The 24,347-nt window shown below is 41.5% G+C and overlaps 1 protein-coding gene across 1 annotated transcript in view; it reads right to left on the bottom strand.

Moving 5' to 3' along the window:
- ELOVL4 (ELOVL fatty acid elongase 4) overlaps nucleotides 1-24,347 on the bottom strand; it is a 48,955-nt gene that overhangs the window by 17,017 nt on the left and 7,591 nt on the right. Inside the window, exons 2-3 of the mRNA XM_028722838.2 lie at nucleotides 6,001-6,188; nucleotides 2,714-2,794 (exon numbers count right to left, since the gene is read on the bottom strand). Coding sequence (XP_028578671.1) covers nucleotides 2,714-2,794; nucleotides 6,001-6,188 — 269 coding nt within the window. The remainder of the gene's footprint in view (nucleotides 1-2,713; nucleotides 2,795-6,000; nucleotides 6,189-24,347) is intronic.

The following is a 24,347-nucleotide window of genomic DNA, read 5'->3' as shown; positions in this document are numbered from 1 at the left end:
TTATTTGTACATCTACATCAAAAAGCACAGTCCAGCTTGCTGTGACTTCAGAATTTTGGTTATTATTTTTAAAGATCAGATTCACACTTGTGTTCTGTGACTTAGTATTAAAGCCAACTGGCTGCCTACAATGGTTCAGGAGATTTTCGCCACGGCAACACAAACCCAAAGAGGAGTTGAAAACATGAGATTAAAAATGCCTGAATTATCAGCATCTGATCTTAGGTGTGAAAAAATATTTGCATTTGAAGCTTTATCTGGATCTGCATCCCTGGGAGAGCTTCTTATGGAGCAACCTAAAGCGTCTTTCATTTTCTATGGAGTAACCTGCAGCAGCATCTTCATATCGCAACCAGGACATAAAAATTGTATAGAAATAAATGGTAATTGGGGCCCATTAACTGGTAACCCAGAAACAGTCACCATGGGGTCACTGACGAGCATGAGCTGGCACTTACTAGCAAGGAAATGTGTTTCAGCTAGGAGTGTACAACTGCCAATGAAGACAACTTACTATGAAGTAGTCATATGATTTTTATCTATACTAGGTGTTATGGGTGTGCAGAAGACTGTGATGATGCCTTAGCCAAAAGGGAAGGATTCTGGCCTTGTCCAAGGTGAAGTTGGATTTGTACAAGGTGCCCTGAACTGAGGCAGGGACCCTACAAAGTGCTACATGGAACCTTGGCAATTTGTGCATCCAAAAAGCAAGTGTCTGCTAAATGCAAGAACGATAGCTAAGCTTAGCATATTTACGCTCACTCTTATAAGCAACTAAGAGCCACATACTACACCTGTACAGTCATACCTCGGGATAAATACGCTTCAGGTTGAGCGGTGACCCGGAAGTAACGGAGTGTGTTACTTCTGGTTTTCGTCGCTTGCGCATGCGCGGACGGTCAAAATGCCGTCACGCGCATGCGCAGAAGCGGTGAAACACGACCTGTGCACGCGCAGATGCGTCTTACGTTCTGTTCGGGATGTGAACGGGGCTCCGGAATGGATCCCGTTCGCATCCCAAGGTACCACTGTAATTTGTCACCATCGTTAACATCATACACCACACCCCTACAGGTAATAATAATCAATTATTGTGTTTGATCGTATGTGGTGCCGACAGTAACTCAGAAGGAGGGGTGGGGAAATGGGCAGAGGTGTTGGCAGCAGCACTGGATGTTTTCAGTTTTCCCCATGCCAAACTAGAACACACCTTTATTGCCGCAAGCAACAGCGGAGTTACATAGCAGCTACAGGTTTCCTGGAGATGTTGGGGACTGAACCTGCAACCTTTTCCATGCAAAGCAGATGCTCGGCCACTGAGCTATGGCCCTTCCATAGTGGGAGCAGCAGCAGAGCCATAGTCTGAAACCAGTTTGAGTTAGCAGGGATCCAGCTATGATATCAACCTGCACTGCAGGAGCTGAGCAGGGGGGAGTTTCCTGGGCACTAAGCCACTACCAGCCTCATCATGCACCAGCATCAAACCCTCTTGCTCAGAGAAGAGGCAGAGAAGCCAGGCAGGAAGGGGAACAGGTGTGCAGGGAGAGTGTTATGTACTGAGTTGAATAGGATCCAAAATGCAGCAGTCTGATTGGCCCTAGAACAATAGGATTCAGAATGCAGCAGTCTGATTGGTCCACAGGAGCCACCCAATCCAGCTCCAGCTGGAAGTGAATCCGCAACCTGATTGGCCTACAGGTGAATCCCAGAATTTGCCAATCACGTGGGGCCCGTTGTGTAAATAATGTATATAAAGCAGACATCCTGGGGTAACTTCCATTACTCCTCACTACTATGAGCTGAATAATGAGCATGAAATCCACTCTCGACTCCAAGTATATTTCAGAGAGCAAGCGAGAAATCCCCCTCTCAAGAAGCAGAAGCAACTACGAAGGATTTTGGGGTGGCGGAGGTATATGTCCACAAGATTGAAGTTTTTCAATGCCAGCACTGAGACACTCAAACATACTGCTCAGTGTCTGACCAAGAGGAACCTATCTAACACTACTGAATTGGTGCTCCAAAACAAAAACACAGTGGAGAAAGCAAATCCCATTTAGTTCATCTGTGAAAGGTGCCTAGCTGTTTTTGACTTTACCCATTTGGGATTTCCCCCTTCTAAAGATTTTTTGGAGGATCAGCTAACCTCAGACCTAACTTGAGTTTGCTGAATCTTTCTTCTTGTATGTAAATTGTGTCCTGTTGGCTTTGTCTCTACAAGCATGGGATGACTTGAATTGGAAATATAGAGAATGATAGATATGCTTAAGACATTGTATCATGATTTTAAGCAAAACAAACCAACAAACCATGAATTTTTGGGTGAAACGACATGTTAGCATGCTTAAGCCAGTCACTGTTATTCCCATGGAAGAGAAGCCGCGAGAGGCCCGGTCATCAAGGCCCACATCCAGGGCCCCACTGAAAATTGTCCCCTGAGTTGCTGTTCCTCTCCTCTTCAAAGCTGCTGTTTACAGGTGTGGGATATTATTTTTTGTGGGAAACTGGCACAGGGCCCCAGTCTAGATTTACTGCACTTTTTGTGTAAAACGTAATATGGTCCTTTAAAAAGTAAGCGTTTTGTGACTGCTTTATATCAGGAATAGTTTGTTCTCAACAGAAAAAGAACTAGTAACAGAAAACTGGCAGAGCAATCATTCAAAAGCTGAGTTATAAATGGCAGACTTCACAACTGACATAAGTTACTACTCACCCTGACTTCATATTCATTATCTGAATAATCCACACTCTGACAGATATAGCTGTATCCTCGAGCTTTTGATGCCAAAAGTAGCTGAAAATGTTAAATTCACAAATTAATGTTTCATAGGCTTGTTAATGATTATTCATAAAAGCAATCACTTCTTTAAATAAATATTTCTTTACAAATTGGCACAAAGAGGGGTCACAGTGCCTTGTAAAAGGCCTGCAGTTTAACCATATGTTCCTTCTTATTGAGAAGGACAGGTGCACATTTAAATCCCATTCAATGCACATTTAAACCCCCCGATTCTTCCAAGGAATCCTGGGAATTATTAGTTTCCCCTCACAGATCCACAGATCCCAGCCCCCTTAACAAATGAGAGTTCCCAGGATTCTTTGGAGAAAGCCATTAGCTTTAAATGTGTGGTATGGATCTGCCCAAAGCCTCATATCCAGTGTGATGTGGCAATTCACTTCCAGCTGAGGCCCTCACACACCTCGCCTTACAGCCTCCAGCAGCCTGTTTCTTCTCCATGTCCCTAGCATCCATATTACTCAACAAAAGCAGGACGAGAGAGCTGCTCACAGGGCCTAGGCAAGCCTAGGCAGCTTAGTGTCCTAAGGTGAGGCGCAGTCTTGCCTTTAAGTGACTGGTTTGTCAAGCTGATGCACTAGGCATGAGGGTGGCATTGCAGGTGTTAAGGATCATTCATACTGGAGTCTCATAAGAAGCTACTCCACCCCTTCTTCAGAAGGGCAGGGTTCTGGCCTGTGGCCTTTATGTGCAAATCGAAAAGGCAAATTAAAAAAATTAACTTCTCATTTCATAGCGTCCCTCATTCAGGCATCAAACCACAGCCAACTAAGCCTGCAAAACAACAAAACAACTAACAAAACAACAAACCCAACCCCAAAATAAATAGAAATTCTGAAGACATCTGTCTTCCATTATTGGCTTGCTATTTAATATCTCCAATTCAAGTTTGATTCAATAAAACTTTCACAAGTGGCTTATAGACTGTGCATAATTTAGAGTGCTCCCATACAGGGCAGGATATAATCTTAACTTTGCTGGACCATAAAACCATTCGGCTTTCCTATTGGAAGGATGAAGTGTTCAATTGTGGTCCTGTACCCAATATTAACAGATGGGATTATATTTACAAAATTTCTCTGCTTCATCATTGAACTGCAACAGCGTTGAATACAGTTTTGGGGAGGATTTGTAGAACTGACTTTTGAAAACTAGCCTAAAGAAGAATTTCTCCCAATCGAGATAATCTCCAAAATAAAGATAATAGCTATTGAAATATTTCAATTTAATTTTCCGAAGGTACAGTATTACAATAATGATCTTGAGGAGAAGAAATGAAATTGGGATTCACAGTCCTATCAAACAGTTGTCTTGTTAATTTCATCTGTTACAAATTGCTTTAAAGTAGGTATGTCACCAATTCAGCCCATCATGTACCAGGTGTTAGGACAAGCGTACAGAACACTCAACTGAGCAGAGCGGCAAGATGGAAAGTCTAAGGAAGAGGAGAGTCCTCCCAGAGTTAAATGGTGGGGTAGGAGAGCTGCAAACAATGGCAATATATTTCACACCTGGCAACCAATGCGCCCCCTTGGTTTTAGATAGTACATGGGTGGACAAGTCTAAAAAGCCTGGGACACAGGAGGTACTTGTTCTAGGAGGCTTAGTTTGGTCAGAATTAAGTACATGCTTCCAGAGTTAACACTAAATACATTACTTCTGGTAAATGAGCCACCATAGCTATGAACATTTATGTCCAGGGCTTTTTAGACTCATTTTCCCATGTACTATCTGAAAACAAAGGGGCACATTGGTTGCCTGATATGATTTTTTTTCAGCTCTCCTATCCTACTATAAAGGTTATTCTGCAAGTGTAACCTTTTATGGTGCTCATCATTCTCCAAATCAAAGCGAATCTCTCTCTGCATCTTAGATCATTGGTTGTCCTGATGGATACCCTTTACAGAGACCACGCTCCTGCTTCTTGATCTCTCTTGCAGCTTTCAGTACCATTCACCATGATATTCTCCTAGACCACCTCTATGAAATGGGAACTGGGGTCACTGTGCTACAGTGGTTCTGGTCTTACCTATGGGACTGAGTCCAGAGAATAGCATCGAGAGATTGCTTTGGCATTGGCATTGGCACTATTTTATCTCCAATGCTATTACAAATTTATATGTAGTGTAGCCACAGGCGTTTCGGTGCGCTGCTCTGGTTTTGGTGTTCCATTGCGCCAGAAGCGGCTTAGTCGTGCTGGCCACATGACCCAGAAAAACTGTCTGCGGACAAGCGCCGGCTCCCTCGGCCTGTAAAGCGAGATGAGTGCCCCAACCCCAGAGTCGTCTGTGACTGGGCTTAACTCTCAGGGGTCCTTTACCTTTTTTAGTCACAGGGAACAGTAATTAGGAGTTTGGGGACAAGGTGTTAGCTAGCAAGTAGGCTGACAACACCGAACTCTATTTGAATCAGGAGAGGCCCTGCACCAGTGCCAAGACACATTGGTGGGATGGATGAGGGAAAATAAGCTGAAGTTGAATCATGGCAAAACGGAGGCTCTGTACAACAACTATGTCCATTCCTGGACCAGGAGAACTTGATCACAGTAGTTCAGGCACTGGTGACTTCAAATTTGGATTGCTGCAATGCACTCTATGTAGGGCTTTCCTTGTTATTGACCTGGAAACTACAGTCAGTGCAGAATGCTACAGCACAATTGGTGACATGATTGAGACCCTGTCAGCATATAACATCTCTACTCAAGAGATACGCACTGGTTGATGGTTTCTTACCAGGCAAACTCAAAGTGGCCCAAATCCGGCCCAGCAATCTGCCAAGGCTCCGTCTCCCAATCCTAGCACTGTTGTGCTAAATGCTGAGGACAAGAGATAAGTGCTCTGTCCACACCCTAGAGAGCCATCTTTAAAGAATTTGTAGAGCTATTTATTTTCCTGATTTGACATTGTGGCATAGTTTGCCGCTCAGTTTCTTAGCTTTTATGAATGCAACCTTCAGCAGAACCTAATGTATACAAAGTCAAATAATTCCAGTGTTAAATCACACACAGAGACAAAAACAAAAGCCAATGTAATGATCCCAAAGGTATTTTGTGGCAAATTAAAGAATTTATGAAGAGTAAAACACATTAATCAACAGTTTGATTCAAATACACCTGAAGACACATTTGCTTTTCACAACACATAAAAACCACTACAAAATTCTGAACTGTAAATAGCAAATCATATATGTAAAAAGAGTGGTACCTCTTTGAAAATATAGAAGTTAAGTAGAACCATTCCAAAGTTGTAAAAAATCAATAATGAGCGGAACTGGAAAGGCTCCCTTGTCTTCATCCATTTGGGACCAAGCCAAACAGTGAGGAGGTAAAGAGTACTTATAGCCAATGTGGGAAATGGAGACTGCATCAAGGGCCAGTCATCAACGCGTTTGTCTAGGAGAAAACAGACAAGAAATTATTGAGAACATGCTTTCTCATTTAAATTTTCAAAAAACTTTCAGTTAAATAAGAGTCATTGGTATAACTGCAGGCTCAAAGTGTTACACCTTGTATAACATTATGATAAAAATGTGCCTATATACAATTAAGCCAAACAAGTCGTTAAAACACTTTCTGTTTCTATTACCAGTTGTAAAGTAAATTACGTTGTTTAAAGTTCCAGCTAGATAACATCAGCCTTGTGCTTCCCACAGTCAAAATAAACAGTAAGAATACTTGATATTTAGAATAGGTGCTAGTCAGCGTAAAGTGTATTTTCACAACATGAGTCACACACGTGGTAGGAAGCAAGAGTGTGCCTTCCTTCTTCACCCACAGATCCCTCCTCTGAAATCCTTGGCTGCCCACAGGGTGGTGGTGGGCAGTTACCTTTCACATCTTATTTCTTAACTTTGATTCTGCTGATAGTTGTTTTTTAATATAGCTGTGGTATGTGTAGCCTTTTAAAAATGTTTTATCGGTATCTTTAAGATCATTTAAATGGGGCGTAGGTGTATAAAATCCAATATGTCAATCCACCACATGATCGAGGCCCTTGCACATTAGAATTTATGCATGTTGATCCTGTCAAGTATGCCATCCCCTCATGGGAACTGGGACAGCCTAACTGGGACTGTGGGGAGGGAAGGCGCACACTCGCTCCCCACCATGCCCCTAGGATAGATGAAGGGGCAGGCATCATTCAAATTAAATCAGCCCCAGATAGCTGAAGGCAGGCAGTGCCTTCTAAAAGTATGTACAACCGTACCTTGGTTCTCAAACGACTTAGCTGCCGAACAAATTGGCTCCTGAACGCTGCAAACCCGCAAGTGAGTGTTCTGGTTTGCGAACGTTTTTTGGAAGCTGAATGTTCTCGAACTTAATCCATTCCGGGAGTCCGTTCGACTCCCGAAATCGTTAGCAAACCAAGACGCGGCTTCCGATTGGCTGCAGGAGCTTCCTGTGCTCAAGCTGAAGCCACGTCTTGGTTTGCTAACAGTTTTGGGAGTCGAATGGACTCCCAGAATGGATTAAGTTCAAGAACCAAGGTACCACTGTATACTAACTCTAGAGATATCTCAGTTGTGAACTACTAGTTGTTTCTTATCTGATTGCCGTGTGCGTGTGTGTGTGTGTTTATTTTATGAAAAACAAGCAAACATAAACACCAAATACTGTAGCTGTCTGCAGTACAAGCAGCGCTTTTTCCTAGAAAGTGTAACCCCTGAAAAAACAACACTGAGTACAAGTAATTGACTAATTCAAAGCACAAACAATGTGCATTGCTTTCCCCATCTCCACCCCCAACCTATGGTCCATTGGGCTTTTCATAGAAGAATCTATGGGGAAACATGAAAAACAGCTGAAAAGAACAAACAGAAAACTGCTGTGGAACAACGCTTGGGCATTGGACTTGCTATAAAAATGACAAAATTTGTTAATAACTCTGAAACTAAAAGTAAAGAAAGGGACATTCATGCTGACTGCATCCAGTAGGGAAAAAGAAACAGCTGCTTTAAGGAGGCAACGCTGAGAGGTGGGGTGGGCATGGGTGGGAACCCAAGCAGCACAAAATGACATAAAATACTATTATTATTATTTATTAAATTTGCATACCGTCCTACATCCAAAGATCCCAGAGCAGTTCACAACAGGAAAATACAAAATGAGAAAACAAAATACATAATAAAATGAAAGGAAAAACAAAAGGATATCAATACAGCCCACCCCACCCCCCGGGCCACAGAAATGCAAAGCAATGGAAGCAACAAGAGTATGTCTGCTACAGCAGTCCCTTGGGCCCCCGAATGAATTAGTATTCACCTATTTCTGATATGCATCTGCTTCCGCCTTCTCAGATTGATGCTTGAGTTAAATAGTTAAAGTTCTGTAATTGCACCTGTGTCAGGTGCAATAAAATTGATGCACTATGCAAATAATAAAAAAAAAAGTACAGGAATTCAGAATGCCATGGAGACTTTGCAGCGAAGCTTGGGTTTTATTTTATTTTATTGGCTTCTGAAGGCAAATAAATGAGCGCCTTTTCTTTCTTTCTTTTATTTATATTAAGGATCATGGACATTCCTGACAAAAACAAAAACGGGAGCAGAAATTGCCAGAGATTGTTTATTTAGCCTGTGTTCAAACTGGAACTCAGTCCAGTGAACAACTGACGTGGTTGCTTTCAGCCTGCAAGCAATACATAATTGATCATGTTTTCTCTCCATTTGCATTGTGTTTCCTTCACACTAAAATGAATGGGGTGGAATAACATTATGACACAGATGACATAATATTGCTATGGTGAACAATGAAACAAATAGTGTAGTTTATGTGGAAGACAAACTGCAGCGGAACAGAGGCAGTGCTGCACGTGGTGAATCTGGGGCAGAATGGAAAGCGGTGCCTTCTTACCTCCCTAATTTATATACTTCTTTTCTGTTAAGGGTTTTAAGGTGGCCTAAAATTCATAATATTAACATATTTTAATTTTGTGTACACAAATTCAGCGATGTAAATTTATAGTGAACATGAAAGAGAGATATATATAATAGGGCTCTGATAGGTTGCTAATTAGAATGGTAAAATGGTCAGGAACAGGACAATTCAAGATTTCATCCAGATCTGTCTTGCAAAAGCTTGGATAGATCCATATTGAAATAAGGACTGCTAATGCGCACTGAATGTGCTTTTGAACAGGCATATGCTTGTAGTACAGCAAACAAACTGAACAGTAGTAATACAGAGCATTGCTAACTCCTCCACTCTTTTCTCCTGTTGCAGAATGAATTGCCCCAGTGTTACCTGCCTGAGATGAGAGGAGACATTCCACTCGCCCCAGAATTAACAGACAAGAGGCGGCAGTTGAGGGGGCAGGTGAATAGTGTTATGGCTGGAAGGCTGGTCTAGATGTTATCTTTGGTTGTTCCTCTCCCAGTCTGTGGGTTTACAGCTTGTAAAATGGGATTAAGTTTAATAATAGTAATAATAGTAAAAGAGGCTGCTGAAGTAGCGAAACCAGTCTCTTTGTCAAGCGAAGGTATCCAGCCAAGTCTGTTAAGTAGGTTTGTGATTGGTTGCCACCCAGAAACTACCAGTTGAAGAAGCTTCCAGAAGGTGGGCTAAGGAGGGCAGGCCTTGCCCCCTACATCAGCAGTGGGCGGCATCATCAGCAAGTGTCTCACCAAGAGAACAACAGACCAGACTTGTCTTGAAATGGGCTGGGAAGAGACAAGGAGGCTTGGCTTGATCTCTGTGCTGAATTCAAAGCAATGGCTTTGGAGGGCCTCCAATGGTGGAGCAATATCTGTGGGAGCGTTAATGTAGTGGGCTCTTCCAACTGATGCTCGGCTTGAATATATATGTGTAATACAGGGTGCCCCACTGCTCACTCTACTCACCAACCCTTTCTTCTTGCCTCAGTTTCCCTATCCACAACCACAATATCCCCCATCCGTCTGCCTTAGTTTCCCCTCAGGTCCATCTCCCTTCTCCATTTCTGTTTCCCTCTCCAAGACCACAGTATGTTCTTCCTTCCTCAGCTTCTGAACCTATAAAAGAGGAACCACATCTCCCCCCAACTTCCACATACCGTCTCCCCCATCCCCAGCTTCCCGCCAAAAGGACAATGATGCACCTCCCCATCAACCCCAAGACCACTCTCTCCCCCTGCAAAAGGACAACAAAATTTCCCCTCTCCCTTTTTCTCTTTCTCTCCCTCCCCTGCCAATAAAACCTCCCTTGGTGCCAGGGAGTAAGGGAGGGAGGGAGGGAGGAAGAAGTGCCCCCCTCAGCAGGTAATGACAGCACCTCCCCTTTCCTGTTCTTCTCCTGAGAAGACCCATTTGGGCTCTGAGGTGGATTCCTGCAAGTCAGACTCCAAGTTTTGGCTCAGTTTATGTGCCTCATGTGCCCCCTAGCAGTAAAGTCTGTCACTACAGCATGATACAAATATGTAAAAAAGGTAAAGGTACCCCTGACTGTTAGGTCCAGTTGCGGACGACTCTGGGGTTGTGTGCTCATCTCGCTCTATAGGCCGAGGGAGCCAGTGTTTGTCCACAGAGAAGCTTCCGGCTCATGTGGCCAGCATGACTAAGCCGCTTCTGGCGAAACAGAGCAGTGCACAGAAACGCCGTTTACCTTCCCGCGGGAGTGGTACCTATTTATCTACTTGCACTTGACGTTCTTTTGAACGGCTAGCTGGGCAGGAGCTGGGACCGAACAATGGGAGCTCACCCTGTCACGGAGATTCGAACCGCTGACCTTCTGATAGGCAAGACCTAGGCTCTGTGGTTTAGACCACAGCGCCACTCACATCCCCTTGATACAAATATGTAGAAATAAATAAAAAACATATTGCACAAAGACACCACTGTCTTCAGAGACCTTAATTCCAAGGAAACCAAACCTGAGGTGTGTGCTGCCACCCATGAATCTGCCACTGCCAGGGATTGGGGTCCGTGCAAGAATTCTTTTTGCCAGACCACAGGAGAGGAGGTGCCTTGGTAGACTGCTCCATGTGCTGCCTCTGCTACCTCCTTCCACTTTCTATTGCTGAGCAGGACAACCTCCTCCTTCCTCAGACAAGTGTCTGCAGGGCTTTTCAGTCCCCTACATGAGGCAGGAGAGGACAATGTGGCTGTGGCCAAGAGGTTCTACAGTGTCTGAAGCATAATAGTGTTTGATTCAAAGCTATGCTACTGACACACAAACATATTCTTTTTTTAAAAAAGAGGGGACAATGTGCATTCACAGTTCACAGTGCTGTACTGTGCTCCTCTTTTTGAATGCCTATCTCTCTTGTCCCATTAGACAAGGTTCTCTTTGCACACAAAAATCGTAACGTGAAGTGCAAAGAGCAACAGATGGCTCACCCTTCTCCTCACACAAACAGACTTGGGAGATTCCTCAACAAATTTCTGATTTTCAAGCCCTTGTCAAACCAGTTAAGCTTAAGTGTGGGGATACTTAGACATGCAAAACCAAGAGGCAACACCCAGCAAAGTGTACAAATTCCAAGTTAATTTCAAGTTTTAAATACGACTGTCGGGGGGGGGGGACCAAGAAACAAAGATAATTTAATATTCAGTGGATATAAAGCTTTGAAAAACCCACATTACAAGGAAGCATTCCATCATTATCCCAGACAATGAGCCAAAATGACTTAAGAAGAACCAGAAACTTACAAATTGTTCTGGTCCAGCAGAACCACAGTTGTAAAAATGATAGAACTACATAATTTCATCTTTCTGTTCCAAATCACATCAGCTACTTTATCCAACACCTTTTAAAAGTTTGATTGCAATGATTATATCTAGCATAGAAACATATCAAGACTTTTAAAAAGCTATTTTAAATTATGTTTATTATATGTAAAAAAAGCAATAAAATACTTCATATATATAAAAATAGAGAATTTGAAGATTTTGGGGATTCTACCTTATGCCTATGAATCACTTAATACAAAACCCTAAACATTCCCTGGTGCAAATGGAACAAAATAACTATGAAGAACCATTGGTAAGTGAATACCACCCCAAAAGACTGAAAAATATAGAATTGGTATCAAGTAGGGATGTCAGAGTATTCTGACAAAAAATGGGGGGGGGGATTGAAAAAATGGCTGTAGTTTGCATGTTCATCTGTGGTCACATTCTTGTGGATTTTTGAAATGGTATGTGAAGAATAACTATTTAAATTTTGTTTTGGCATTTCCTTTTTATTGAAACGAATGTAAATTGCACAAAAGTTTACGTAAATTATGAAACTTACATTAAATAGCAAGCAACGAGGTGAACAACCTAGTAGTTGGAAGAAACAAACTGTAGTGGAATAGGAAAAAAAATGCTGACTTTGACAAATACAGGGCAGAAGGGGAAACTGCTGCTTTCTTGCATCCCCACTGGCAAGCTATCTAATAGAATCCACTCTTAGAAATCATAGAACAAATGTGATCACCCATTTCCCTCTTTCAGTACAAGTTTAAAACATCCCTCCCATGAGGAAATGAACTGAACAATCCTATTTACATTCTGGAGGGGGGAGAAGCAGATCTCCGATATAATCTACAGTGGTACCTCAGGTTACAGACACTTCAGGTTACAGAAGCTTCAGGTTACAGACTCCGCTAACCCAGAAATAGTACCTTGGGTTAAGAACTTTGCTTCAGGATGAGAACAGAAATCGCGTGGCAGCAGCGGGAGACCCCATTAGCTAAAGTGGTGCTTCAGGTTAAGAACGGACCTCCAGAACGAATTAAGTTCTTAACCTGAAGTACCACTGTATTAGGAGTTAAGGTAAAAGTCTAGGTCCTTAGATGCTGGTATTTAATTCCATTGGGGATGCACTTAGTAGGCCACTTTATTTCACAAAAGAGCCAATTGCAGGAGTTTGGGGGACACATGGAGAGAGGAGAGCTGGGGAAGTCCTTGTACAGGCTTCCCTTGATGGGACTCATCAAATCCCACCCTACGTGTATAGCAGCTCCATCTGCTTTTGGCCCTACCTTTGCTATTGTGATGTGCCCCCAGAGGATTGTCCAAGACTAAATGTGCCCCTCAGTCCAGTAAAGGGTTAGCCATCCTTGTCAAAGCCTGACAAATTTATGGCAGTACAGGATAAACTGTAGAGAAACATTGAAACAACAGAGGCAAAAGGCTATAGTGAGAACTTTGAGGAACCTGCCAATACTTTTCCAAGTGTATAACACCCTTCCCCCCTTTTTTTGCTTTGTTTCTTGCAATAGAACTTTTTTTCCTAAATTTATTGGCTGTTATCTTGCATCACTTTTAGTTTTAGAGAGCAAATTGAGTAGATTCCTGCCCTGTTTTATATTAATATTCAAATTTTTGTTGTTGCAATCATAGTGCTGTTAACTCTGCGCTTGTAAGAAATGTATCACAAAAATCTTATCAAGAGGTACTGTATATATTGTGCATGGTCAGTCTCTAAGAAAAGGATAAGCTTGATCAGTAACAGAAAATCCCCTCCTTGGGTGTGGTTCGCCATAAAACTCTGTAAGAACTAACTGGAAACTATGTAGCAAGTCCTAGTTGCAATTGCTGCTTTATGTTATTAAGGCAGATCTGTTGCAAGGTTTCCTCATAAAATAAGCAACCTTCCCTGTGGGATACATTGCAGATACTTTCTACTGATACCATTGCTGCTAGGCTAAGCACATTACCATTCTTCTGAGTCCTGTTCTCGACATGGCTGCAACCTCTCCACAGGAACATCACAAACTGTTTTCATTATTTAAATCAGTCCTAAGGATCCTGAAGTGAGGTTCAACCAACCACCTCCTTTTCTGTGGCTCAAAGTCTTTCTGCTTTATTCCTTTTCTCTCCAGAGGCAGATAAATACAGTGGTACCTCGGGTTACATACGCTTCAGGTTACAGACTCTGCTAACCCAGAAATAGTGCTTCAGGTTAAGAACTTTGCTTCAGGATAAGAACAGAAATCGGGCTCCAGCGGCGCGGCGGCAGCAGGAGGCCCCATTAGCCAAAGTGGTGCTTCAGGTTAAGCACAGTTTCAGGTTAAGAACGGACCTCCGGAACGAATTAAGTACTTAACCCGAGGTACCACTGTATAGGCTTCACTGCCTGTTGGAGCACAGCTTTGTGGCCTTGCCTCATTCTCCCTTCAAACATAAAAACTCCCCACTGTTTTTTAATTCTGTGATGGAAGAAAGGTAAGATTTCTTTTGCCTATTCACATCAGGTAGGTGCCCTTGCTATATCAACAAAATATATCAAAAATATAAACAAATATTTTTGTTTAGGCAAGCCTATCCAGACACGTGGAATGCTGACATGTGTTTTAATCTCTTCTTAGTTTTACTGTTGATTTTAACTATCTTTTGAATGTTTTCAAATATCTGTTGTTAACTGATTTTACTGATCATTTTAAGGTTTTACTTTTTTTCTGGAAACCATTCAGAGGTTCTTTACAATCAAGCAGTATATAAATTTTGTTAAATAAAAACAAAAAAACAAACAATAGAAAAATAGAAAAAATAAGTTTCGAGAAGAAATAAGAGCTTGATGTGCAGTCTTAGTAGTATAAGTCCTTTAGGCTGCACACGGCAGCAAAAAGCCAGAAGAAATAGCAGAGAATTGGGGAGAAGGATGATGAAAAATGGCAGTCCCTATGGAAGTGCAACCCAATATATGTTTACTCAGAAGCAGGTTCCATTTTATTTCCCTAGTGGGACATAACCCCATATAAGCATTTTAAGACTAAAGTCTTAAAGGTCAGTTTCACCTTTGATACCAATGCCTATTTTTTGTTTAGCACTTTGTAAAAGATTAACCATAAATGCCATCCAAAATGGGTGACAAAATGTCCCTGGATTGAAAAGGAGTAGCAATGGGTTAATCTGCCTGATGTGTCAAAATCAAACCTTTATTGCATTAGCATACAGCCATAGCAGGATAGGACAAAAATGCTAGAGACAAACAACCAAACAAAATTCAAAGCGATATTACTGACGTTAATGTGTCACTGAATACAACAAAAACGAGACTCTAAAGGTGCTTCAAGGCAGGTATTTATTGTGGGACAGGTGTTCCTTATGTATGCAAATTCATTGCAGCAGCCACATGACATTATCAGTATTAAAACGCCAGCCCATATTCAATCCTACCCCATTTAATCAGGATTTCCCCTTTCCCAGGAAAATCTGACATGCTGCCAACAACACATTTTTTTTAATATCTCAATTACCTGCAATATAAAGCCCCTATTTGAAAGCACCCTAACGCAGGGATGGTGTTACGAATCATCTATCTATCTATCATCTATCTATCTATCTATCTATCTATCTATCTATCTATACAGGTGTTATGCTATTGTTCCTTTTTTCCCCCTTTTCAAGACAGATTTTCCACAATCTCACAAAAGTCAGAAGAAGCGCAGTGAAAACACAGGAGGACAACATCTTATGGATGCCCCATAAAACAAGAATGAACAAATCCCGTGTTCAGATGCCTTACAGTCACATACAGATTTCAGTTTTGCTTCCACAAGGTGTCATGTGAGCGTATCAAGTCAACACTGAAACTAAACAATGCCTCCCTTTCGCCTATCTATTCTGATAATCTGTTTTATTTCCATCACACAGATTAGGGATGCAACAGGTTAAATTGCAGAAACTGCCAATAGTCTAAAAGTCTGGGTCTGGGACCTTGTATCACACAGGACTGCTATTGCACCTTCCTAGGCACAAAAATAAATGATGCTTATTAATGGCGACCTTTGCTTCACCCCTGCCTAGTATCCTCTCAGATCATGTCACTGCATCATAGGAAAAAGTCCTATTAATGTAAAATTTCACATTTTTTCCAAGTCTTCAATTGGTGTTAAAAGAACCTAGTTGTCTTCCCTCCCAAAAGGGCAAGGAAAGACCCCCATTTATGGGTCTCTATTTTAGTCCATATTTCGATCTTAAAAGTGTCCAATGAAGAATAATATGTTCTGAAAGGGCCTTAGGATAGTTTGCATAAAATTTAGTAACTTAGAGTACAATCCTAACAATGTCTATACAGTGTCCTGAATTCAATGGACTCATTCCCAGGTAAATGGGGTTGGATTGCAGCTCTACTTATTTTTACAGTGGTATGAGAATGAAAGATTTTTTTTTAAAAAAAAAATGCTACCTAAAAGTGTTAACACTACAAAAAGGGAAGCACCAAACTACATACAGTGAGATACAGTATATATTAAGCAATTTCTATGCATGAGAAAAGAAAGGAGTGGTTATGAATGCTGCTGCAGCCACTGAAAATGAGTTGAGAGTTCCTTTATTAACAAAAAATAGTCCTGTACATATTTACTAAGAAGTAAAGCCTACTCTGTACAATAAGGCTTACTCTCAGGAAAATGTGTACAAGACTGTAGACTTCTGACATATAATTGTCTTAATTTTTATGTAGCCTTTGAGGGTTCAAATATATACTTACATGCAAAGTACCTAAGAAATGCCAACAATGTTTCTTTCTTATAAAGCACTTTTGAAAGGGGTGAGTTCAAGTGAGAAATCAGGAGAGGAGGGGGTTGCAAATGAGGGTGCCCACATTTGGTGGAGTGCAATATGGAAGCTTTATTTAAGGCACAAATTGTTTCCAGCTTTTCTTACAACTCTTACAAGTCATACAAGTACAATTGTAAATTAGCTGATAATTGTTTTTCCTAATCATATGTTCTATAACAAAACAGATTTGGGAAAAACACTGCATTTTCATTTGTGGGTTGAAACACACGAGCAAAGTTTACAAAAAGCTATTGTGTTATGTGCATCTGTCTCTTTGTTTCAGGTCTTGCCAGGCCAGTAAATTTGTTCTTAACCTAAATTATAGGAGATAAAATCAGAATTACTCTTATATCTTTATTTTCTGCTCTGCTGAATGGACAGAATACACGACTATAAATTTTACAAGACTGGTTGGATGACATATGAGCATTTGTAAAAGATCACACAGCTACAATATACTCAGAAATTAGCAGCTTCCGATGTCAAATGCATATATTTGCTTCATTTGACAATTGCCTATGCCTTTTCCTGATTAGCACTGACGGAGTGACCGAGTGGTTCAGTGGATTAATGCATTTGTCTTTCAAAGCCTAAGACCCAGATACTAATTTGATCACAAGCAAAATGGCTGCGTTGTTAGGAAACGGTTCAAAACAAATCACACATGTAAGCCTAGAGATATATCAGCTCTCCTTACGTCGGTAAACTATGAGTAAGTTGTATGGCTACAATAAGTATCTTCCAGCATTAATTTTCACAATGTGTCGAAGGATGAATGGAAACTAACTCTTACAGTCAGTGTAATAATAACACATTGGTAAATGTTCCATATATTTTGTATTCAATATATTAAAATTTTAATAAAATGCTGTAGAAACCCATAATCGTATTTTCAAAGCATTGTAAGTTTGGCCTATGAGAAAACTGCGTTTCACCTTCCAGTGCTCAATATAGTAAAAGTAAAAAATTAAGAAAAATTAGTGGGCACAATCAAGTCAAAATCCCACTCATCTCAGTGGGCGAGGTTTAAGTATGCATATAACTATCCAAGTTAAAATCAACAGGATATGGAAGTACTGGATTGTAAGTGTGAATTGCATCCTGAGTCTTTTTCATCTCTACTGCCATACTTAATTTGAAAAGCATTTTATGGTTTGTTTGTTTTTAAAAAGCTGTAATAGATCTTGGTAAATGCCCCTCATATATTAGGTTACATCAGCATTTTTAAAAGTTAAATATTCATACAAAAAGCAAATTAATTCCTTAGCTATAAACCGCTACATGTTAATTCATCTGGGAAGCCTTACTAAGTATTAATAGCGATGGCTGCTATTTTCAGAGCAAAGGCACTTACAGGGCCAATCTAGCACATGCCTCCGTCCAATCAGCATGGCTCCTTATGATGTCTGCAATTGCATTACTAAGAGGGAAACATTCACTCTGAATAAATCTTCATAGCCCTTCCAGGGTGCACTTTTCTCTGTAACGGCTTTTCAAAAAATCTTTGCGTATCCATTAGAACAATTTTAAATAACTTATCAGTCCAAAGTACGTTCTGACTGATATTACTAAAACATCTGATCTTCTTGTTATGATAGCGAATAAAGAGTGTTTTGCGGATATTCTTCTGTCACTCTCCATTGGTTCTGTTATCTCACTGAGAGTCTATCACTAATTTTAAAAATGACAAAGAAATCCAGAGGATTCATGTTTGTTTGTTTGTTTGTTTGTTTGTTCATTCATATATATTTAAAGACTCACACAAGCATTTGTATTTGACAGCAACAAAACATTTCACAAGGCTCCAGCTAGCATCCTGTAAGTAACTGGGCATACAATGTTTATAAGAATATGTTCTTAAACTTCCAAATAAATGGGCATGGCACTATATTAAGAACATGGGTGAAGCTTCACTACAAATTTTCAACTCCTCTTAAATCAAATAACTTATTGTAGAAAGCATGCCTATCATAAAAAATTGTAGAACGGCCTGTCAATCAAATGCAACGCAGATGCTCATCACTGCACCTAATTTAACAATATTCTGTTGGGACATTCCCCTACCAGAATCAATTTTAGTACTACAATTCCAGCATATATATTTACTGAAAATGGCTTTTGAACTTATTCAGTTTCTTTTCCTTTAGATACCAGTGTGCTGGTAAGGACTGGGGACCATGCTAAATGGCGTGGGCTGTGGTGGTGGGCTGAGGGAAAAGGGAAGTTTGTGGGAAAAATTGGACAAAAGGGCCTTCTCTAAGAAAGAGGACACATGAAGCTGCTGAGGAGAGCAGGAAAGTCATCTTCTGCTAGGAATGCTCAGGAATTTTGTTTGGTCTGCACTTCAAAGTGATTATTTGATCTGCACCTCCTGGATTAATGTGCATATTGGAATACAGTTATCTGTCATGGACTGGCTGGATGCAGAGGAGCGATAGGAGGTACCAGCTGGGGAACCCCCAAGGGGAGAAGGCTCAGAGCCCAGGGAGTGGTGGTAGGACAACAATGAGTGGTCAGAGGGAGAAGAGGGAGCAGACTGGGAGGAGGAGGTGTCGGAAGCTGAAGAGAGAGCAAGGTTTAGTGAGCAGGAAGAGGTTGTGGCACAGAGCAGTCCAGAATCAGAGGCAGAAGTGGAGGCTGGAGAAGTGGAGGCAGAGATTAGGCAGACTGCTGAAGAATCCAGGGGGTCTCTGCCTCCTGCTGTGGCCAGTTTCCCTCCCCCTGGCTTCCCAGAACCCACAAAGGTATGAAGAGAGCAAAGCAGAGACTTACAAGGAGTCAGAGTCTCAGATTGCTTGGGAAGGACCCAGGGGAACAGGAGCCTTAGATTGCTGTGGGAAGGTGGAAACCTTCTGTCCTCACAACTGCCTCATTGGGGTAAGATCTTCTGGAAAGAGTTGCTGTGCTCACTAGGCCTGAGCTGTTTTGTTTCTTTGAATAAAAAATTAACTTCACTGACACCTTGCGAGTTATTGCTGACTTGCTTCTGATACCCACCCTGACATTCTCCTTCAGATTTTGCACTTCTTAACTCAAAGAAATCCCAAAATGTGTATTTTAATATTCAATATGTTTAGTAATGTATACACCAGGGTTTCCCAAACTTTGGTTTCCAACTCTTTTTGGACTACAATTCCCATCATCCCTCACCACTGGTCCTGCTAGCTAGAGGTGTAGACCCAAGTTTGGAAAACCCTAGTGTACAGTAAGAGAAAATACATTTAGAATGGCATAGTTTGTTAGAAAATGTGTTCCAATATATGTATTTAAACTACCAATTTCTGTGCCAAGCTTTAAAAATAAAGTTGCAGATTAATGTGGAAGTGGAACAAAACAGACCTATAAATGAACACATTCAAAACTGGCATGGATAGGAAATGGTGATCAATCCATTTCTAGCTTCCACCCCCTTCTGCAGGTTCATTCAACATTATCTTCATCTGGCATATGCATGTACAGTAGTACCTCGGGCTACATATGCTTCAGGTTACATACGCTTCAGGTTACAGACTCCGCTAACCCAGAAATAGTGCTTCAGGTTAAGAACTTTGCTTCAGCTTGAGAACAGAAATCGTGCTCCGGCGGGAGGCCCCATTAGCTAAAGTGGTGCTTCAGGTTAAGAACAGTTTCAGGTTAAGTACAGACCTCCGGAACGAATTAAGTACTTAACCCGAGGTACCACTGTATATGTCTCTGCACACACACTTTTGGTTTGGCATTAGGGGGTGAGCCGGGCCTTCCTTCCACCTCACATTATGCTCCTCCCCATTCCTTCTCTGGCACATCAGCAGGGAGACTGGAAGCTTCTGCTTCTGTTGTAGTGTGTCATTCAAACCATAAACTGTGGTTAATCTTAGCTATGACTAGTGAAAACAAGCCAGCTCCAAGTAGAGCACAACGAACATTCAAAAAAACACTCACTGGCAAAATCAACAGCTTCCTAGCTTTAATGTACTAAGTTAACAATTGTATTGGAACAACAACAACAACCAAAATGTGGTTCCAACTAAATCCTGAGTAAACACAGTCAAAATGAAACCCGCTGACACACACTACCACAAATGTGGTCATAAAGTTGAATACAGATACCTGCCCTTTAATTATAGTGACATTCCCGGAATAACTCCGCCTTAATGAACTTGAGGCCAATTGGAGGAAAATTCCAGACACATGGCTTCTGATGCCACCACAAACCTGGATATGGTAACTACTGAATGCAGAATTCCTACAAATGCAGTTTCAGCAAGACCCTACTTAAGTTTGACACACCAGAAGAATGAAAACTGCTGCTGCAATTTAAGGCACTCTCTCCAAACATTTGCTCGCAAAATGTGAAAAACAATAGAAAAATTAATACTATTGCTATGGATACTTCCCCCTCCATACTTCTGCCACTGTAGAATTAGGGGGCGGGGGACACTAAAACTCAAAATGCATCATCTCAGAAATACCTGGTAGTAATGCCAATAATGGAAATGCAAAGGATAATATAGGGAAAGCATATTAGTTCTAGCTGAAAATATAATGAATATTTATTGCAAAAGCAATTAAATATAAATTGTCAAGGACTGGCAGGACTCTGACAAGTGCGTGAAAGAGGCGGGGGAGCTGGAGTTGGACCCAGGAGAGGGGCTAGTGATTTATGGGGCTTGGTGCCAGCTGTGAAACAGGAGACAGGGTGGGGGGAAGGATCCGTGCAGCCAAAGGTGGAGGTGGGGCTGCAGGACGGGTCATAAGCAGAGGAAGAGGTGAGGGGTGGGCCAGTCGAAGTGTCACCATCCCTTGCCCCGCTACCTCCTAAAACCAGAAGGGGCTTGAAGAGGGAATAAAAGCAATGACTTCTATGCAGGAGAAATTATTGGGTGGTATTCAACACTAGTCCTCCTCTAAGCAAACCTGTTGAAGTGAATGGGGATGATTAACTTAGGTTCATTGATGCCAATAGGTCTACTCTGAGTAGGACTTAGTTAACTGTTGCCCTTTATTATATTAAGGAATCTAGATTTAGTTTACGTAAAACAATTTAAGCTGCAAATACATTTTGTGGCATTTAAGAGATACTAGTGTCATTAAGAGATGCCTGTGTCATTAACTTGGACTCCTGCAGCAATAGCACCTCTGAACTGCAAGCATTCTGACTTCCTTACGTAGTTCCTTCAGTAATCATATACATGCTGTCAACTTGACCACACAACTGTTGCAATGGTCAGAGTAGGATTTTTGCAGGCACAGTAACTTGAAGGGGAGTTCTCCTTGCATTTCATTTTCAATTTGTATACCACCACCTTTCTACATCACTGTATTTAAGGTAGTTTAGAGACAGCAGAAATGGCAAAATGTGCAACTGCAAAAATCATGCTGTCATCCTATCAATCCAAAAGACAACAACAATAGCAAAACAAATTAGCAAAATGCAAGAATGCAATTAATATGTAGCATTACAAGATAATAAAAATAATAATAAAACAAACAATAGAACTAAAGAATCACCAATTAAAACAAGTTAAATCATTATAAACAACTAAGACAAACATCTGGAAAAATGAAATGCAGTGTGGCTGACCCTGTTGAACTGGTTAATTCAACAATACATGCTGTAGATTAAATCCTAGCAATTTTGCCAAGCTATGCTTCTCAAAACGCATGAAAAACACAACACAGCATATGTCTGTCACTGAGATGAAAGGCAGTAGTGAATTGTCAAGCACACAAAAATCACATGCTATATCACAAACATGCATGTTACAGTCCTAAGGTTTAAACTACATCAATCAATCAATCAATCAATCAATCAATCAAATCTTCAGATATCTTAAGGGCTGTCACATGGAAAAGGTAGCATGCTTGTTTTCTCCTGCTCTTGAGGGTAGGACTCGAGGCAATGGCTTTAAGTTACAAGAAAGGAGATTCCAACCAGCATTCAGAAAACTTTCTGACAATAAGAGCTCTTCGGCAGTGGAAGAGACTCCCACGAGAGATGGTGGACTCTCCTTCCTTGGAGGTTTTTAAGCAGAGGTTGGATGGCCATCTGTCATGGATGCTTTAGCTGACATTCCTGCATTGCAGAGGGTTGACCTAGATGACCCTTAGGTCCCTTCCAACTCTAAAATTCTATGAAACCACTCAGTTACCTTTCCTTGTTTACAGTAGCAATCCGCTGCATGCTGATGCATACGAGCATCACCTTTACCAAAGATGACTAGTGCTGCTACCTCTGATTTGTTTATTCACCATATTTGTATTGCATTTCTCTTCCAAAAAGCTCAGATAAGCCAGAAGAGAAATTGTATTTTAAGTTCACAATAACCCATGTGACAAAAGCAAGGCTAAGAGATTGTGACTTGTCTAATGACCACTCAGCGGGCCTCTTGACTGGTGCGTGCTGACTGCCATTTGTCCCTTAGTAGGACAATAGGAAGCTGCCTTATACTTGGTCCATCTAGCTCTATCCTTGGTTCGTCTAGCTCAGAACTGCTGAAACTGATGGACAGCGGCTCTCCAGGACTTCATAGAGGGATCTCTTCCTTGGGATGTTCCATATGCAAAGCTGATGCTTAAGCACTGACATACATTCCTTCCCCTGTGTTCCACTACACACACACACAACAACAACAACAACAACAACAACAACAATAATAATTTATTTGTACCCCGCCCATCTGGCTAGGTTTCCCCAGCCACTCTGGGCGGCTTCCAACAAAGATGAAAGACACACTAAAATGTCACATATTAAAAACTTCCCTGAACAGGGCTGCCTTCAGATGTCTTCTGAATGTCAGGTAGATGTTTATCGCTTTGACATCTGATGGGAGGGCGTTCCACAGGGCGGGCGCCACTACCGAGAAGGCCCTCTGCCTGGTTCCCTGTAACTTGGCCTCTCGCAGTGAGGGAACCGCCAGAAGGCCCTCGGAGCTGGACCTCAGTGTCCGGGCAGAACGATGGGGGAAGAGACGCTCCTTCAGATATACTGGAACAAGGCCGTTTAGGGCTTTAAAGGTCAGCACCAACACTTTGAATTGTGCTCGGAAACGTACTGGGAGCCAATGTAGGTCTTTCAATTGTAGTTTTAGTTGTAGTTTCCGGGTCACCTTCAAAGGTAGCCCCACGTAGAGCGCATTGCAGTAGTCCAAGCGGGAGATAACCAGAGCATGTACCACTCTGGCGAGACAGTCTGCAGGCAGATAGGGTCTCAGCCTACGTACCAGATGGAGCTGGTAAACAGCTGCCCTGGATACAGATTTGACCTGTGCCTCCATGGACAGCTGTGAGTCCAAAATGACTCCCAGGCTGCGCACCTGGTCCTTCAGGGGCACAGTTACCCCATTCAGGACACATGGGGTGTTGATTTGGAATTTCCACTCTTTAGTGTTACTCTTGCAAAGATGATCCACATATGGAGGAGCCTATTATTAAAACACTATCCTTGCTAGACTACGGCAACAAAGTAAGGATACCAGCAACTTGAAATGAATGTGAGTTGTAGAAAAGAGCAATTGCACAAAACCTACTGGTGTCCTAGGCATTGTTACATTAAAAGTTTCTGCCTTTCTGAAGCTTCCATGCATTTCAATAGAAATGGTACACAGAAGAAACTCCCAAGTAAACTACAATCATAATATCCAGCCAAGGGTGGCATTAGAAACACCCACATACCTCCTGCCAAGTGTGCTTAAAAATCTAATTGTGACCATTTGATTGCTAGGCAAAGGTAATTTCCACAGATTGAGCTATTTCTCTATCCACTGGTAATGCTGTAGCCAAACAGCCCACAAAATACATAGAATATGGATGCTTTAGTTAGGATTCCTGCATTGCAGGGGGTTGGACAACATGCCACTCGGGGTCCCTTCAAACTCTACGATTCTATGATAATACAAAATATATAAGCCTTCTGTATTAAAATGGGGTTGATGTTATAAGAATGAGGCTTTAACTCATCATATACATAAGAACATGTCCACCATGACTGCCAATTTGTCTCTGGGTCCCAATTCAAGGTGCTCATCCTGGCATTTAAAACCCTAACCAACCTAGTCCTCAAATATCCTTCCCTACAGACTCTCTAGGATCAGATCAGCAGAGG

Source organism: Podarcis muralis, chromosome 3, assembly GCF_964188315.1.
Source record: "Podarcis muralis chromosome 3, rPodMur119.hap1.1, whole genome shotgun sequence".
NCBI classification, from domain to species: Eukaryota; Metazoa; Chordata; class Lepidosauria; order Squamata; family Lacertidae; genus Podarcis; species Podarcis muralis.
Note: the sequence above shows the minus strand (reverse complement) of the source record. Positions and strands in the feature narration are given on the sequence as shown.